Source organism: Diadema antillarum, unplaced genomic scaffold (assembly GCF_040938485.1).
Source record: "Diadema antillarum isolate AM-2024a unplaced genomic scaffold, OU_Dant_1.0 scf00000053, whole genome shotgun sequence".
Lineage (NCBI taxonomy): Eukaryota > Metazoa > Echinodermata > Echinoidea > Diadematoida > Diadematidae > Diadema > Diadema antillarum.
This window is the reverse complement of record NW_027270942.1, coordinates 509,196-529,426: the sequence shown is the minus strand read 5'-3', so window position 1 is coordinate 529,426 and position 20,231 is coordinate 509,196. Positions and strand designations below refer to the sequence as shown.

The window sequence follows — 20,231 nt, the reverse complement described above, 5'->3', positions numbered from 1 at the left end:
AGGATCCTTTTGTTGTAGCGGGTCACATATATGCGGGTCTTGAGTTGAGGCTATTTTCTCTCTCGAAATGTCTCCTGTATCATGGGACATGGAATCTCATCTGAGGGTATTAGAGGATATAATCTCCCTGTGTATGTGGTACCGGAAATTATAGCGCCCACGGGCATGGAAATAGCCCAAGGCGCTGAAAAGCTTTTCTATACATTCGGCCGTTGACACTCCGGTTTAGACAAAAAAAGAAAGTTGTCCCATGCCCTGCACGCTACAAAAACAGTAGACTATCGTGTTTGCAATTGCATGTGCAGAGACAACTTTGCAGAAAAAGAAGATGTTCAACCTGATGAGACCGCATTCTCCTGGAGGGGATTTCAGAGGGATTAGAGTCAGGAACTCCATTTAGTCGATGAACTCATACCCATTAAGACACCTGCTTATGTAGGGGAAGTGTGGCTGTGCCTATACGTACCTGAGTTTATTCACCCCCGCGACGACCCCTTAACATCATTGGTTTTCCCGGGGGGACCTTTGCGTCGTAGTCCAACTGAGCTATACTATATATGGATTGAGATTTGTTTTTGTAACCAATAAGGGAGCCGGCATGCACCGTCCCTGGGAAATCACCGTGGGGCAGTTGTGGTCACATGATTATACTGGGTGTCATACCCACATAAGGTACAACCCCATGGCTACCATGTTGTCACCTTCATTCAGATGATAGGTAGAGAAGTTTAATATCACGGCTGATGGCCGTCAACAACGAGGATTGAATCATTACCCTAGAGAAGAATTAGGTCCATTTCCATATAATCTATCCGTGCAATTAGGTCTGCTTCAAATAAGTTTTGTGCCTAGCTGTTGGAGACTACAGGGGCATAAGTCCATGTGTGCCATACTGACCGTCATATGGTCCAGCTCCCCTATGTATTAATACTTGCCATATCGAGGGGAAAAAATGTATGCTGATTAAGTTTTACTTGTTGTAGGAGAGAATGTGTAGTGGACTTTGCAGTGATTTGTGATATGATAGTTGATTACGGTATTTACATGATTTATCCCCCTACCCCCTAATCAAGTGAATCAGATTCATTACACCATTATGATGTCAAGTATGATGTATGATTCCATTATGTGTCTACATGGCATCTCATCAATCGACACACATTAGAGGTGGGAGAGGATCTTGTTGAATCGAGGGATCTCAGCAAGATGCACCATTTGTGTTTTGCGTGAGATACACATCTCAGTGACATACGATGGAGCATCTTGTGTAGGCAAGTGCAATGGACACAAATTTACTGCCGAAAGATCACGAGCCATAAGTTGCCATACAGTGTACATCAGCTGGCTCATTAATTGTTCCACAATGCAATAAGCTGGTTTCTTATACGTGTCACATAAATGTTCTGCAAGTCACAGTCAATCATATATCAGCCTCTCTGTCTCTTCCCATAAGGATGGTTTTTTATTTTGTTTTTTTCCACTATTTCAGAACTCCTTCAACTTTCTCCTCTACCCTCACACACTGCCTTATCACTAGAATACATTCCATACACGATATAGACTTCATATTATCCAGGTACCCCATATTTACTATCTTTACATTCTCCTCACTGGGTTCTATTCTGAACATTCTACTGCAGTTGTCTGCTGGTGAACTTTCTTGCGGTATGATGCAGTTGTTGCTGTCGGATATTTTTCTTCCCCCCCCCCCCACACACACACAAGTGAACCTCACAAATCATCAATGTCATTTCCAATCTCTTGAAGCTGACACGTGATGCAGACAGGCGGTCCGTGCCCGTTGTCGTGTCTAATCAAATAAGACGTGCCCACCCGGCTCGAAAGTTGCCCCCACGGTTGTTCGGTTGCGAGAGATATACGAGAAATTCTACTCACCGCTTGGAATATATTTGCCAATTCTCCCCCCTCATGGATCAGACTCTGGCAATTAAATCCTTATTCAATTCGATTGTGGCACATTCTGGCAATTTTTGTTTTTTTCCTCTCCTCCAAGTACTCGTACGTTTCCAATTGAACTTTATAGACTTCATTTTTTTTTCCTCGTCTCCCTTTGGCACATAGGAGTTTCTGCACTGAAAGAAGCAATTTGTCACATACGTCTATTTTAACGACAAGAAGCAGAAAGTGTACTCTCCTTTGTGTATTTAATGCACGTTGTAATTTGATTGTGCTGGAGAGTGACGTGGCAAAGACGGGAGTCATGTATGGTTGACGGGTAGTTTACCATTTTTCCTTGAGCGCAAGTAGTTAGTGTACATTAAAAATATGTCATGGTGGATGTAGATGGTTTCAGGAGACATGTAGGTAATCTAGACTTGGAGCAAAATATCAGCCTGCTGCACGCCACCATCTCAAAACACCATTTAAATATAATGTTTGGATAGGTTGAATAGTGACAGTGACATCCGAACACATGAGACCCTACCATCCTTGTCCTCTTTCATTTCCTCCTTCTCATCTTCCCCATCAACCCTTCCCCTCCCCCACCCCTTCACCTCCCCCCCCCCCCCCCCCCCGACAAATGAGGATTTTTATAAAGCATGTCAGGAATCCCTTCCTTCCAAGTTCTGTCCATTGTGTTCACACGTTAATATGCAGCTCCAAGAGTTGGAAGAATCAGACCCATGATATGCTTTACAACGATCCACATTTCTCTGTAACCACTTAACCAAATTAACTGGAGTTTTCTGCAAAATATAGGTAAGATGTTATATCTTAAGACTCTGAAATAGCACTCAGACAGTTTAATCATATTGAAAGTTATCAATGCAAAAATCCATGTGTAATCTTTTTTTTTTTTGGGGGGGGGGGGGGACATACTGCATATGCTTTCCAGCCTGGAGCCACGGACAGAGAAACAAAGAAATCCCAAGGGACTACTTATAAATGTCATCTCAGTGTAATGACCAAAAATTAGAGTCACTGCTTTCTTGATACGCATTCTCAGAACTTGCTAATCGACTTTTTCACTAATTTCCGTCTGACGCACGAGAAACGTGCCTGGCATGCAAGTGAAAAGCCATGCAGTGGGCAAAACTCGAGTGAAAAATATGGAATCTACTCCTGCAAGATGAGCTGTGATTGACTCTCATTCATTCTGTGCCTTTCTAAAGTGAAGAAAAAAAGAGAAAGAAAGTCTATTCTGCTCCGTGTTCAGGACAACTCTGCTGGATAGAGTTAATTCAAACCAACAGCCATGAGAGTTTCATAAAGTTACGACACGAAGAAAGAAAAATAAGCATCACTTCCCTCACCCTCTGTCTTAGATAAGCAACCAGACACAAGAAAAGTGCACCCTTTGCAGGAAAAAGGCAGTGATAGAGGTCCCTGACACGACCCTCCAGATTTCAAGCTATCCTCTCTGCTGATGAATCGCAGGACTGTGAATTGAAAATCAAGTGCAACCTGCCCCTGCCACGAAAAATAGTTAAATGGATTTCATACTCCAGTTAATTGCCAATAATCCGTCAAAACACATTTGGAGAAGCGCTTCATCAAGTGAGCTCGCAACCCCTCTCTCTCATTCTTTTTCTTGTTCTAACTTCTTTGCAGCCAGTCATTATTGATACCTACATCACTTGTCGGTCGTATTCACTGCTCTGACTTTTAGATTTAATATTTCAAAATGAGCGATAAATCTTGTCTGCCTTCTAGTTGATCAATCACAGACATTACAGATTAGATATCCATTGTAATTAATGCTATCATTGTTGTGTTTGTTATTATTGATATTTTCATGATTTCAGTTTTCATTATCGCTATCTTCTTCACACATAAATTGCAGTCCTGGTATAATCCATTTAAGCTCAGGGACACCATGGAATAATGTAGCTCATACCATTTTTTTTTGTAATCAACATTATCATCATAATTATTGCTATTGTCATCACTACGTAAAGATGAGTACAGAAATATTGAGATATTTTATAAACCCATTCCATACGGGAACCTGGTGGCCTATGTATTAAGTCTATAGGGATTTCAGAATTCAGAATGGAAGTGGTTAATGGAAGTTGCTTAGACAAGGAAGTTTAAGATTCATGCAATCTGCCATTGTCACTCTGATCGCAAGGACTGACAATCCACAGATGTGGTCGTCTCAAGTGCTGCAATATTCTGAATGAGGCGTGATTTTCTCATCACCCTCCCATCGCTTGAAACGTTAGGAGGAGAGCGCCCGAGCCATCGTGGTAAAGATGCACACAAGAGAGTCAAGCAGAGCGAAACGCATCCCACTGGATAATTCAACCTCTCCTGCGCCGATAACTCTGTGCGTGTCAAGCAGTGTAGGGTTTCAGATGCTTCTGTGCCACCGTCACTGGCTTTTTTCTCCCTTTTCTCATTCTTTTTTTTTTCCCCCTGCAGGTTGCCAGTTAATGAAATTTCAAATCCCAATGGTATGGTCATGTAGATGGAGAGAGATAGGTCGATATGGTGGCGCTGTGTGATCGTAGCACCCATTTTACATCCTGCTTTTGCCTGAATCCTCATCAAGTTTGACCATGCAATCACAATGAAGAGAATCACACATGTAGGCTTATTACTTATCCTCCTCTATTCTCCGGAGTCCTCGCATACATGCAAGAGACAGCTAGGAAATATGGGCAGTGATACGTCCAGTGCACCTCCTGTTTTGGTGTGAAATATCGCTCTAATTATGCCCAGTAACTTGCTGACAACAGATCATATTCAATGCACTCCCCCAAAACGTGCCATTTAGTCGCATGCACTGCGGTACATGCGCAGATTTGGGCTCCTGCAAGGTCAACCCACGCTGGGCCAGTTCATTTTGTATGAGTGATTGAAGGAATTATAGACTACTGATGCTCATGTGTAGAGCAGAAGGTGCGGAGGTGGGGGGGGGGGATAGGGAGCAGTAATTTGGATTGATTGTATGAAGCAGAGATGCTAAAACATTTCTGAAAGATTATGTGTCTGCGATCTGTGATTTACTGGTACATATATTGTTCAAATATTGTATTGTATGTTTGTAATTTTATTAGATATGACTTACGGTACAGATGCCATATGATAATGGAAATGACAATGAAAATGATATTGATATTGATCACAGAGGCATTAATAATGATAACGATAAAAATTACACCAGTAGTAGTAGTAATTATGATAATTATAATCTAAATAGATATGATTTGTGCCAGGTACCTCATTGTCCAGATGTTATTTACTGACTTTATACCCTAAAAATTCCATACACTCATATGAATGTTCATATGGATTCATTTATTGATAAAGTCAACATTTGTGACAAACTGCATCTATGATGCCCAACCAATACCACATTGACTCAGCAATTATCAGTAGAACCCCTCTACGAGAGGTTCACCATCTCAAATTTTGTAGGAGTATACTGCATGATATATCCAAAATATAGTAGTTTTGTAGCTAGATGTACCTCCCCTTTTACTGATATTAATACAATTAAAATGCATTAATGATTTCTGTTATTTGTACCTACAGTTCTTAAAATATTCTAAATTTGCTTGTGTGTAGAACAGAAAAGTTTAGAAAGTTTATCAGTCAATATGGTGAGTTGCCATAAAAGTCTGCTCTGATCGCCCCTCCCCCTCCCCACCCCCTGTTAAAAACTTGAATGCAGATCAGGTACCAAACATGTCTGGACACTGCCCCCACGGAGTGATGCGCAACGACCCATTTGGGCACAATAAAGAACATTCGGAGGGGCCTTGTCAGTCGAGTCTTGCCCAGAGGGCATTACACTGTCCTTTGTGTGTGTGTGTGTGTGTGTGTGTGTGTATGTGTCTGTGTGTGTGTCTCTGTGTGTGTGTCTGTGTGTGTGTTGTCTGTGAGAGTGTGCAAGTTTGTTGTTTATGTATTTTGTCCAATACAGTACTTCCTTCTAATGTATTGCATTTTCATCAGTTTTCTTGAAAATGCTTTATTATTGTGCAATGATGGATATGAAGTGAATGATTTATACAGTATGTATTGTGCACATTTAGAATTGAAAAAAAAAAGGATTAGGCTCATCCACTTTTTCATAATTGTAATATGTGAATTGCATGAAATAAAAAAAAGATACTCAATAAAAACTCGTGTTAGGATAATTTACTGTCTTACATAACAGTGACACTTGTAGATTGTGAAACTGATGCAGTCACCTTGTCTCTCCTTCTCTCAACCCTCCTCCAGTCTTTCTGTTTCTTTGATCTCACCATCTTAACCTGATTCTTATCTTCTCATTACTGTCCTAGAAAATAACAGTACTTACTTTGTCGTGAAGTAGGCATTCTTTTTAATGATATTTTGTAAATCTGTGTGCAAAGGATAGAATAATGAGATTCTAAATGAGCCTTACTGACACTCCTGTCGCTCATAAAAATGAAAATATGGTGGGAAATTGATTCATCTGTCTTATCCTCATCATATGGCCTCTTGAACCTTTTCAGTCAATCATGTTTCCTTCATTCTACTGCTGAGCCTTTCCTGTGGTTTGTTTTTCCATTCAGCTTCAAAAATCAAAGCTGCTATAAATGAAGGAAAGGTGTAGAAGCCAGCGTTGCCTTTGCAACAGGTTATTGTCTGAATTTGATCTGAATTATGAGTGTATTATGAGTTCAAAGTAGAAGAAGCAAAATTTTGCTTAAAAAAAAAAACAAACCAGAATTTTCTGAACTGGTTCATTCCCTGGGTCAGTAAAAACCAGTCTCACTTTTTGTGCATGAACATTTGTAATGGAGAAATACAGATTGTAGCAAATTGTTGTACCATGCTAATGTGAGGTGGCAAACATGCTCTTTTAAACAGATAGCAAGACATCTTACTTTTGTTTGAATTTTCGTTCACCCGTTTCAGACCATGATCTGGAGGACATTGACATGCAGACAGTGCGCTACAAGCCAGAGGGTCTAGACAAACTCTGCAAGATGACCAAATTCTCCAAGAAGGAGCTGCAGCTGATGTATAGAGGCTTCAAACAGGTAAGATACCAAACGGATGGGTGGTCAGTAGCCACTGCTGTCATGAGATCATGGGTTCAAGTCCCTATTTGAGGAAGGCTTTTACTATGTGTCTGTATGTGTGAATGAAGTGTGCTTCATTTTTTTTTTTCTGATTACCCCATCTGGGAGTATACATATACTTGATTGTGTCTGTGTGTTTACAGTTTTTGATGAGTATTTAGCACAAGAAAAGTGTCAGAGCTATTATTTTCATGATGGTTTAATTTTATGAATTTTGCGAATCACTGTTGGCCCACACAGGTAAAAATATTGCAATTAGACTGGAATTAGCACACTTGGGACAAGCCTTTGTGTCAAATTGCCAAAGCAACATCTCACAAAAATGTCTGTGACCTAATTTGCGAAAATATCTGTACACAAAAATAGCTGGTTCTACAGTATATGTTGTAACTGTGTGTACATATGATTGTGTGTGTGCATGGTTTATAATGAATATTTTAGCAAAAGTGTGTGTTGATGTCTGCAGTATTGAATTTGATGTGTGGTGGGGTTGTGAGCGTACACACAAATATATGTTGTGACTGTGTGTACATATGATTGTGTGTGTGCATGGTTTATAATGAATATTTTTTGCACAAGCGTGTGTTGATGTCTGCAATATTGAATTTGATGTGTGATGGGGTTGTGAGAATACACACATATATGATGATTCAAATCAATTCAATTCTATTTGAATTAAAATCATTAGTTGATGAAGAGTTTGGAAGCGTTTTCTTTTCTGTCTGTGAACACAGACAGGAACACTAAGAAAATTTTTACATAAAATTGTAATTTAGAAAGAAAACAAAGAAAAGTCATTGAAAGTTAACCCATATGATATCAGCAAAATTGTAGTTGAAACCAAGGAGATGTTCTGGTTTGGGCCATTTTACCTACTTGTGCCATTTTACCAACTTGTGAGAGTAGATCATGAGATTACTCCAGAATAGCAGTCGAGGACTGATCAAACATGATGCCAACATGACGAGAGATACTAGACCAAGACCAAGCATTGTCAAGGACGTGAGAGTGCCTCTTGTTCGACCTGCAGAAGGTCACACTTAGCCGCAAGAAAGGTAGCATCCCAGTCCAGACGAAACACTGCAGACACGACCCCTTGGGGTGATGTTTAAGGAGCAGAAGGGGAGGGGGAGAAGGGAGTGGCAAGGGGAGAAATGTTCCTCAGGATTGGCCCCTTTAACCCATTGAGGACGGTTTCATTTTGCTACAACACGCATTTCCCATAGACACCTGCCGGAGTATACTTGGGACTCGTCCTCAGTGGGTTTAATTGTTTCTTTCCAATACAGTTAGGTATGAATTATGGAAGGGAGCTTTGAATGAATGGGAGGGGATGGAGGGGAATGTTCTTGAGGATTGGCCCCTTTTGTTTCTTGTCAACACATTCAGGTACAAATTATGGAAGCTAGAGCATTGAAAGATGGGGGGGGGGGACATGGAAGAGGAAGGGGAGGAGGAGGAGGAGGAATGTTTCTCAAGATTGGGCCCCTTTTGTTTCTTGCCAACACATTTGAGGTATGAATTATGGAAGGGAGCTGTTGGAGGCCGGCTGTGTCTTGCGCGAGGAGGAAGAGAAGGGGCGCATGGAAGAAGAGGAAGAAGGATAACTGGCATGAATAATGGATTTGGGGAAAACATTGATCCATCCCTGACTTTCACAATACAGGATGCTGTGTAGCGTTCTCGTTGTTGGCCCCATTGCCCCCAATTTTTCTCCACTTCTTCTCTCCTTTTTCCTCCCACCCCCCCCCCCCTCCTCTTTCTCTCCATTTTTACTTTGTTTTTATCTCCTACCTATGTTTATGGTCTTCTCTTCTTTCTGAGCTTTGCAAATTTACCTTCCACTTCTTTTCCCGTTTCCTGTTTTCATATTTTCTCACCTTGTAAATACCCTTACCTTACTTTCTATTTTTTTCCCATCTATCTATTTCTATATGTCTATCTGTCTCTCATTCCAATATACCACACGTATCTTTCTTTCTCCTTCTTCTCCCGATTTTTGTTTGTTCTGTTTTCCATCACTTGTTCCTCACTTTTATCGTATATCATTCAGTTTTAATGAGTGATCAGGTTTCTTGGGTCCCCGCTCTTTCAATATCTAGATGTCCCCTGATTATTTTACCCAACACTACCTTATATTTCCCAAACAACCCATTCCTGCATGACCTTTGAAGTAGTTGTTGTCTCATTCTCCTATCTTCCCGCCTTCCTTGTCTCATTATCTCATTCTTTATTTTCTCTTCCCTTTCTCTCTTTCTCTTTTCCTATCTATTCTTTCTTTCTCTCAATTCCTCATCCCCTCTCTCCCTCTATCTTTCTGTCTCCTCGTTCGCCCTCTAACCCGGTGTTTGTTCTGATGGCCCACCTTCAAATTCTGGTTTGATGTATCTACACTGCCCCAAGATACTGTGGCGATCAAGGTAGAAGGAAGGAGGGGGGAGGAGAGAAGGGGTATCGGATGGCTGGCAGGAGGGCGATATAACCCTACAATCGATACATTCTTCTGAGGAGGGGAGATGGGTGGCTGTTGTTCCATCTAATTATCGGCAGAGGAAGGAGGTCTCTCTTGTTCTGTTTCTTTCTCTGAAAAAAAGATGTTTTAAAAGATAAAGTTTTTTATGCTACTGCTTGTGGCCAGATAATGCATGAAAGTACCGACACAAAAACGGAAAATGAAAAATATGTTTTGTAAGCGACAGAGGGACAGGCTAGAAAGAATAAATGATATATGCTGTAAAGGTATGACTGAAGATGTCACATTTGGGGCTGAATATATCCTAAAAAGTTTATCCAAAGAAGTCATGCAAAATGGAAACACTAAGAGAATGCTCTGTTTGCTCAAGGTTTTGATTCCATAAAACCCAAAGGCAGGTTACATCCACACTGTGGAACAAGAGTTTTGAAAATACACCCACTTCAGGCTTGTTGACAGAAATGTACAAAATCTTGTGTAATTTCTCATCAAATTTTCTCATTCTGAGAAGGAGGCACTTGTCAGGAAATCCATAAGATATTTCCCAGTCTCTACCTCTGAGTCAATCCCTGCTGCACTGCCCTTTGTCTTGCATCCCTGTGCGTGGCACGGGCATATCTTCTTCTCCACGGGCATGGGTTTAACGACCGGTATAAATCACGACACAGTCATTTATTCGAGTGTCCATGGTAACGGAGGAAGTTTTATCACCCGAGCGCAATCTTGGAGTTGACAATGAGCGCTTGCAGGGAATTACGCTCCCTCTCTCTCTCTCTCTCTCTCTCTGTTGTTTTAGATGCAACCACTAAGGCATTATAACGTCAGAAGAGCATTGCCAATCCGTAGTTGCTACCATCGGACTTAATCCATTAATGCAGGTCGTTCCTAATGGGTGCATTTGTGAATTTGTTTTCCCACCTTCCGAGCGTGACATGCATGATGTGTCAAAGTATGTAATCGCAAATGTCACACCCCTCATTTGTTGCAGCAAAGATCCCATTTGAGGCAGGAAATAGAAATGGTATAAAAAAAAGAAGAGCTTTTCCAATATGATAGTTTCTCTGGCCAATGTCAACATCATTGATACTTATTAATATTTATGCCATTTCAGACATGTTGGTGACTAGTCATTTGCATTTGTCCTCTCCCCCCCCCCCCCCCCCCAAGTGTGACAAGCCTCCAAGTTCAATAAACTTTTGTCAAAAGCAGCATTGCACTATTGCTTTGCACTTTTGATTTCTATTTGCAAGACCAAATATTTGCTACGGGGATTCCACTCACACCTGTCGAATATTTCCCCGGAGCCCTCCAAGATTTCCTATTTTTTGTCTTCTCCTCACTTTGTCTCTTTCTTGCATCTCCATCTTTTTCACAATGTCAAATCAATAAATCCATCCTTTCTTTTTTGGATGGTAACAGGCACTTCAATGATAGTATTTATATTCTTTATAATGATAGCAATCTGGCTGCAAGATTGGTGATTGGTGATTGGATGAAAGTTTGAATAATCACAACAAGTGATGTCAAGAAGTAATGTACAGTTTATAATTTACTCTGATAGATTCACGGTTGCAGGTATTCAAATGATATTCCATCTGTTTCCATAACAACATAATTAACATTTCTGATAATCTTTTGTTTTGTATCTGTTACCAGTGTCAGGAAATGCTTGGACTCTGAATATTTCAACTGATTCTCATCTAAATATGATTCTAAGCAACTGTCTCCTACTTGCCGACACACATAGTGCATTTATGATACAGATTAATGGCTAGTGATTGGTTAGCCAGCCCACAACCTGCAGAGTGTATGTAACTATGCTTTTTACTGGCAATTCATGAAGTGCATACCTACAGAACCTGCAAAGTACATTTAAGGACTGTTGTTCTAAATGTTGTGCTGCTTTAAGCTTGTTTTGTTTGCAGGTTTCAAATTAACCTTCAGCAAACTTGCTTCACATGTGCCATACCCCCCCCCCCCCCCCAACTGAAACAAGCAAGCAAGCAAGCAAGCAAAAAAATCAAAAATAATAAATGAATAAATAACTACAGCCGTTATGGCATAGAAATGAGAGTATTCGATGATAAGGGGATTATGGTAGAATTATCAAGAGGCTTTCAACTGGCAATTAAAATCTATAACTGATCCATGAATTGACATCACATTTTAAAAGATTACAATTTAATGCGTCTAAATCAAATTTTCAAAATTTTTACATTATTTCATCAGATTTTGTACCAATTCAATGAAATTTACCCTATTTCTTATAATTATTCTCCAAGAATGGATAGGCAGTCAAAAATTCAGAGTTGCAGTGAGGATAATGTGATGATTTTTGCAGTAATATTACCAGAAGACATGATGGGTTGCTATCTTCTAAAATAAGGAGGATGGTTGCACTCCATGCCTTATAGATATAATCACGGCATGTCATACAGCTCCCTCCCCACCATGCATCTGATTTTTCGCTGACTTTTCAGCAGCTAATGGCGAGAGAAGTGGGGCAAAGTGCAAATAACTGCCCCCCCCCCCCACAAAAAAAGGAAGCAAAAAGTTCTCGCAGCACTACCCATGGGAGGGAGAAATTTTTCAGGAGAGAATAGATCAAATATTGATGGCTCAGTGAGAGGAGGGACTCCTAGCTCAAGTAGGTCCTGCCCTCGTGTCAGAGTCTTCCCCTACAAGTTGAGTCACACGTTAAACTAATTTGGGGGGGGGGCATCATGTCATGTGTTGAGGTGCGGGTGGGGGCGTGAGGGGGGAAGGGGGATGAGGCCCAAGGAATTGAGGTTGGAGATATGAAGTAAACAAATATGAAACTCTTTTTATGGCCAACCCTGCAACATGAAATAAATAAAACAAAATGAATAGATAGGTTACAGAAAAAAAGGTCTTGCTGAATGTTCGCCTCAATTTTTCTCTTTCTTCTTTCATATTTCATTATTTTTCTCTTCCTCTCCTTCCTCTTCTTCCTCTCTGTCCCCTTCTCTGCATCTTGTCTTATAAAAAGTAATCTTCACAAAATCAATGTGAGTTTATATTACTGTAGGGCAAGGCAAAACCCAGAGGAGAGATGGAACTTTGTGTTTCATGCACTCTGATTCACTCTAGTCCCACCCATACAGGAATGTGTGTGCTACTTCATTAGTACAGAAAAAAATCACAAATTAGCCATTTGTTTAGAGATCAAGGGAGTAAATTCTTCAGTATGCATATTTACAATGTTGTTGAGGTGTGGTAATACAGTGTTCTGTTATTCAAAAGTGTAAATGTCATGTTAAAGAAGATAAATGAAATATGTAGGTCCTATGTCATGTACCCAGGTTTGAGAATTGCCTTTGGCTGTGCTGCAGCTCACTGCTGGCATCTTGCCAAGTTAATAATCTACCATATTGGAAGATGCAATATCCACTAGCTTTGCCTCAGTGCTCCCCTTTTATCTTAGGTTAGCATTTAATGGTGATTTGAATTTTAATTCTTCCCTGTCAGAGGATTGAAAGGACTTTGGTCCATCCCAGGAAAATCTCTGTCCTTTTTTCCAGTAATCCTCTGAAAGTAGCTTTACATAAATGCATGCAAGATTTGTTAAGTAGTACAGTGTGTAAATCTGTTAATCAATTGTTTATCCGTGCAATATGACAGTTGATCTCATGTGGTGCTAGTCATGGTAATTTGGGGGTAGAGAAGTCATGTTCCCTCTCAAAATTGAGCAATAATTGCATTGAGATATACATTCCTTACATTGTATGAGGAGACTGTTCTCATTAGAGATAGTTTATTTCTCATCTACAGACTCAAACAATCCGTACATTTGAGTGACACACATGCATAGCTTCACATTCACCTCTTTAATGAAAAGCTGTTTAAAAACTTTGTAATGACAAAAATGTTTGATCAACATTGTGAGTGGACAACTATATATACAACCGTTGCAAATCCTGTTGTTTTTTATACAAATCCGACTTTTCAAGAGTGATATTTGATACAGTTGTGGCTTTTTTTCTCTCTACACTATGCATACTTCTTTCTCTGAAAAAAAGAAGTGCAGCTTCTTCAATATACATGTGCTTGAATCTTTTCACCAAGTCATGATATCCGCTCAGGAGAAATTAATGCAAGAAAACCCTTCACATGCCACAGTCTGGTCAGACACTCTTGACGGCTTGTTTCCGAGCTGACGTGCAACTGAGGGAAAGTTAACCACAAAGTTAAACTGGTACCTTGGAATTCCTCTGAAATGAGGCAATGGCGGCTTTTGTCGATGAGAAATGGGATACCCTCGCGCACATGTAATTCTTCCCCTGTTCTTACTGGAAAAAGATATAAACAACAGTTTTGTGGTTGTAGTCGCTGTAAGCTTTGAAAGGAATAAAATGCAGAGGAATGGATCAAGATTCCCTGTCAAGTGAAAAAAAAACAGAAGAAAAAGAATGAATACCGGAACAGTATCATATGTGACCCTGCATCACAAAACAAACACGAAGACATGACATTTTTAGTTAAGGGCAAAGTCTAAAAAGAGCAGACTCTAAGCTTTAAAATGATGCATAACTCGATTCATATAGATTCTCCTAGCCTATCTAAGTATTGCAAAGAAAGTACACACTCTGGAAAAGTGTGAAGTGAGAAAGGAGGCTGTGAATACAGGGTCTATTCAAGCACTTAATGTTTACCAAGCTGTGTTAGCTGTGCAATGAATGGGACAAAAAACAGGCTTTGTTAGTAATGACAATGTGCAAAGGCTGAAGAAATTTCTCGCGTTATGCGGAAAACCAGTGTCTTTCAAGACGTTTCGGGACAGATTGTCGTCACTTGCCATCACTTCTTCATTTGTAATTTATTCGGCTAAGGAAGAACCAAAGTGGGAATGTCAAAATACATTGTTTTGATACAATTCAATTCTAATCCTTGGCCCAATGTTTAGGTTGAGGCCACTGGATTAATTGTGTATCGGATTGATATTCGGGGAGGGCTTTTTTTTTTTTTTTTTTTTTTCCGAGATGGGCTATCATTATAACATATAATTATGAAGTAGTTGAGATGTGTGTAGGGTTTGCACATAGTCGACTTTATTGCTTTATGTGATGGGAGTGTTCTGCCGTCGGATGGGCTCTGGTTTGAGGTTTGGAAAGGGTTTTTTTTTTCTTTTCTTTTGTCCGTTTAGTCTGAATAAACTTTGTTATTTTGAGTTATGTGAGGGAAACCAGTGTCTTTTAAGATTTTTCGGGACAGATTGTCGTCACTTGCAATCATTTTTTTTTTTTTTTTTTTTTTCATTTGTAATTTATTCGGCTAAGGAAGAACCAAAGTGGGGATGTCAAAATCCATTGTTTTGACATAATTCAATTTTAATTTTTGACCCAATGTTTATAATAGGTTGAGGCCACTGGATTAATTGTGTATTGGATTGATATTCGGGAGGACTTGATGTCGGGCATGAGTTTTTCTGAGACGAGCTATCATTATAACATATAATTATGAAGTATAGTTGAGATGTGTGTAGGGTTTGCATTTAGTCGAGTTCATTGCTCTATGTGATGGGTGTGTTATGCCGTCGGGTGGGCTCTGGCTTGAGGTTTGGAAAGGGCTTTTCTTTTTGTCCATTTAGTCTGAATACATTTTGTTATTTTGAGTTATGTGAGGGAAACCAGTGTCTTTTAAGACTTATCGGGACAGATTGCCGTCACTTGCAATCATTTCTTTATTTGTAATTTATTCGGCTAAGGAAGAATTAAAATGGCAATGTCAAAATTCATTGTTTTGACATAATTTTATATTAATCCGTGGCCCTTTGTTTAGGTTGAGGCCACTGGATTAATTGTGTATCGGATTGATATTCGGGAGGGTTTGTTGTCGGGCATGAGTTTTTGTGAGACGGGTTATCATTATAACATATATATATATATATATATATTTTAATGTATATGAATATAAATTAAAGGTTTATAATAATGGTGCGTCCCCATCCGGGTCTGGGCTTTTCCAGGGTTTTTCCGGTTCCCCGGGGCTGAGTTGTCTCATGTGATATTAATAATTTATGAAATTTATTGTTATTGTTATGTTAATGTGCGCGGAATGAATGACCGTGTCTCATTGTGAATAATTTATGTATGCGGAATCGCCCCACTTTATTATATAGGACTCACTGGAATACAAAATAATGCAAATGTTTGTTAAAATTCAATAGGTATGTTAAATGCCGTCAAGAGAAAAGTGTATCATGTATGTACTACACTTGGCCGAGTTTTCTTCTTCTTCTTCTTCGTCTTCTTCTTCATGCTATTTTACTTTTCTCCTTTTTTCTTTCTATGTTTCCTTTTTTTTCTACTCCTAATCTTTCTGGTCTCATTTCTTATCCTTTTGCCTGCTTATACAATATTTTTCACACTTTGAATATGTGTAGGATTCTGTCAAAGTTATGTGTATTTATGTTCGTAAATCTTCTGTAACATTGTGTGATATTTATGTATATGCCCTGCTTATTCTGTTCATCCAGTTATGTCCTGGGCTTTTATGTTTTGTATTTATGTATTCCTTTGTTCGATTTGTATATCAATAAAGTGATGAAATATATGGAGCAACAACAATGAGGGGATTATTAGATTAAGTTGCAATTGAGCATGATCTATTAACACATTCTGGCCATAATTCATGCCAACTTTCAAAGCAGTAGCACCATCCTTTCAAAAGTTATTAGAGTTGAAAGTGTAGAATGTGCAAAGGATTTTCAAGAAATGAAAAGGGGCCTCTAAGACATACCTGATCACACAAGTCTACAAAAAAAAGGTGTTGTAGAAAAACTGCTGAAAACACACTTTCCCATTCATTTTATGATCCCAAACTTAGGTATAATGTAGAAGAAAAATAACTCTTTCAGGAAATATGAAAAACTCAAGACTGACTTGGTTGACCCATTTCACCTTTTTTTTTTGTCCTCACAAACAATCAAGGGGTGCGACTTTTTGTTGGTTTTGTGTTGCACGGTCACATATTCATTAGGATATTTTGCTACCAAAAAAAAAACATTTCTGCTTACTGATCATGTACTTCATTGTTTGTATGTTAATTTTGTGTGCACATGGGTTTCTCTCCACAACTCAGTCCAAAAAAATTATGCTACTGCCACATCTACTTTCATATCTACCAAAGATGACTCTGCTATACATGTGGTGTATAGATTAAACCTTGTTCGTTGTGATGACTCTCAGTTTTGATGGATTCAAGAAAATGTTTGAAAGGTGAAAATGTACTAAAACACAACTGAGCCATGCAGTCATCAGGTTGATTTTAATTACAGCAAGAAAGTAAAGCACCACTGAGCTTGCATTTAATGGTATTCTTTCTGTACAGGGCAGTTGATAAGAAGGTAGGATAGGTCATGCATAGATTTGCACAAACATTTTTTTTTCCTGGTCTTGTCGTGATCAGACATGGTTGCTATGCAGGGGCGGATCCAGGAATTCCGTAAAGGGGAGGCGCCTTTACAAAATTAAAGGGGGGGGGGCATTTTTTTAAAACAAAAAATAAAGGGGAGGCGTGCGCCGATGCCCCCCCCCCCAATTCGGATCCGCCGCTGCTATGTGTCTTTCCCACACAGTGCTTTTTTGCATATTGAATTTAGGGATAACATAAGTCTCAACTTGTTCTAAATGGCATCGTCTTATGGGCTGATCATTACTCCATTCCTCAAGATAAACTCTGACCTTTTAAGAGCAAAGTTTTCAGAATGAAGTGCTCGGGCCTCGAGCATCATATTCTGCAAAAACCGAACGCAGCATGTAAATCACAGCACTGATGAAAATCCACGAGTAATCTCCACTAATGAATACAGAAAGGTCAAAGATTATCCTAGATGAAAGCTGCTGGAGGTTTTTTCATTTTTCTTGATGGTTTTTGCATGTTTTCTCTTCCACAACTCAGCTTAGTTACAAACAAACAAAGAAAATCTTGCTCATTCAAGCAAGCATAAACAATTTAAAAAGGGGGTCTATTCAACCAACACAAGAAACAGCTGGCTGTCAGTCAAGTCGTCTTGAGCTCCCTAGAGTGACTGACCGCCTCCTTGGTCTGACAGTAAGAAGATTTAACATTTATCTTTGCACTCAAGGATGACCTGTCTGCCAGATTCTAATTTCCCAGTCTGACATTTACATCCCTCTCCTCCCTCCCTCCCTCTAACTCCCCCTCCCCCTTTTTCCCCAAAGGTGACATTTTTCATCACGTAGGTTGGAGCGATTACCAGGTTTGAACGATGCTTTAACTGAACAGTGGCAGAATTCTGGCTTGCGAGTAAACCCCCCCCCCCCCCCAAAAAAAAAAAAAAAGAGAAAAAAAAAAGAGAAAAAAAAAAACATTGGATGACAAAGTCAATTTAGTCATCAGAAATTTAAAAGGTGCCCAGGAGTTGGATATGTGTCAGAATTGATTTAGTGCAATTTCACAACAACAAAAAAGAATGCTGAAAATACAAGAACAAAAACCTGGAAGGGATAATATGACCAAATAAAGAGAGAAATAATTTTTGCCTTGTCAGAAGTGAGTGGAAGGCCTATAAATCTCTGAGCAGAAGTGGATTTGACTTACATGCAGCTTTGAGTTGAGGGTGCATGATTTGTGTAAAGTTTGTGCTTGATTATGACTCTAAAGGACCCTTTATTGGTAATAGGCAATAAAGATAATCATAGTAGAAAAAAAAAACCTCCTTGGGCTGTTTTATTTTTTATTTTGTTTTGTTTAGTTTTGTTTTGTTTTGTTTTGTTTTGTTTTGTTTGTTCTTCGTTTTAATTTACCAAAGATAATTTTAGCACAAACTCAGAGAAAGGAGATTCTGGTGAAATATCTCTTACTGTTGAAGTGGAAATTTTGGTGTGAATGTATATGTTTATATATATATATATATATATTTTTTTTTTTTTTTTTTTTTTTTTGGTGCTCGGCCAGGTAGGGGAATTTTGCGCATTCTTAATTCCATGGAATTAAAATGTGAACTAGTATTACATGTATATTGTAGCAAGCAAAAATACTCACATGCTTCTATTTCTGCGGTAGTTGCACGTCGCCAAAATGCGCAGAAATATCCACTTTCGCAGGAGTCTAGGAAAATTTCTGCAAGCGTGCAGTTGACATAGGATGTGGTACCAATTTTGTAATAGTTTGACTTCATCTTGTCAGCAACGGTCAAGAATGTTCTCAAAGGTTGATTAGTAAACACACAATCAAACCTGTGCATAGAGACCACACAAGACAGGTGGTGACTTTAGGTTTGAGGGCTATATGATTTCAACACTTAACGGAACTACGCAATGCAAGTACATGTTGACTTGTTATTGATTGATAATACCCTGGCATCACTTATGTGACAGAAAGAGTGTATGTGCCATCTATTTTGTAATAATTTTTCTACCACATTTTTTAAGATTACTTGGATACACCCCAAAAAAAAAGAAGATTCTGTCAGTGACATCATTTGTCAGTCACTGGAAAAGCACTAATATGATTAACACACCTTTCCCTCGACTGAGCATGTTGAAGTACCCTGCAGTGTATTTTGTTTAAATCATAGAGGTCACCTGGAAGCATGCAAATCATGCTAGGTCTAGGTGCATTCCAACATCTTTTGTTAATCATATTAATACTGTAGCAATGGTTGACAGATGGCAGCTGCTGTAGAATAAAATTTGGTGGCTGTTGATGTAGGTTGGACTGTGCATAAGCTCACAATAGACCAACACGGCTGGAGTGGGGCATTCTTTTGTTTTTACTTTCATTTATGTGCTTTCATCAATTACTTGCCTTTAGTTAACCAATTAAGGGCGGACTGATTTTGCTACAACACGCATTTCCCATAGACACCTGCCGGGGTATACTCGGGACTCATCCTCAGTGGGTTAAAATTTGATGCTTACAAATGTGTTTGCCTGCCCAAAGTAGTGAACATGATTTTTTGAGGGTACTTCTCAGGAATTCATCAGAAACTTTTTTTTTATGTATGTTTGTTTTTTGTTGTTTGTATTTAGTTGGTTTAATTGTTGTACAAGATATTTCTTGTACCAATACAGCACTGAAGGCACCATAATGCTGGCCCTGCCAAAATGCAATCCAAGCCTCAAAAAGACACCTCTGCTGATCACCCCCTGGGAGATGGAATTGTTCATCAATGGGTTCAAATATTGGAGAAGGGAAGCAGAGCACAAAAAAAAAATAAAATGCAGTGATGGAAAGGTAATTCAGGGATTACTTTTGAGAAGGAGCTCTGTGGGGGCGTAGGGTAGATGAAGTTCTTGTGACATGGACTTTGACAGGAGGAAAAAAAAATAAACAGAATAGAAACCACCTTCATTGTCATGTCAGGAATTGCACTCAACTTATCCCTACTCCTCCACCTTACAATGAAAGTGATAAAAGACTTTATAGTATGTAGATCCTCACTCTGTCCCAGTAATGCAGCCCACTCCTGGCTTTGGCCAAAGCACCAGAGTCAGGGACAGATTTGAGAGAATTTGGAGAATTCAAGATTTACAGGTGTAACCTCGGCCAGCTTGTGAGATGACAGTTACTTTCCTAGTGGTGACACTTATATTTTCTTTCAAAAAAATCTGTACCTCTCTACTCAGAACAAAATATCCTCTTTCATAATATTAAACTTTAGCATCGCTCACTGCATGGTACAATGAAGCTACCCCATTGCCAGTTTGCCGTTATTTTCTTTTTTGTTTCTGGGTGAATGTAAGCTA

The 20,231-nt window shown here is 39.3% G+C and overlaps 1 protein-coding gene across 2 annotated transcripts in view; it reads left to right on the top strand.

The window, feature by feature from the left end:
* The window catches only part of LOC139715700 (Kv channel-interacting protein 4-like), a 374,395-nt gene that overhangs the window by 302,280 nt on the left and 51,884 nt on the right, over positions 1-20,231 (top strand). For both annotated transcript variants that reach the window (XM_071627251.1, XM_071627250.1), the window contains exon 2: positions 6,859-6,983. In XM_071627251.1, coding sequence (XP_071483352.1) covers positions 6,859-6,983 — 125 coding nt within the window. The remainder of the gene's footprint in view (positions 1-6,858; positions 6,984-20,231) is intronic.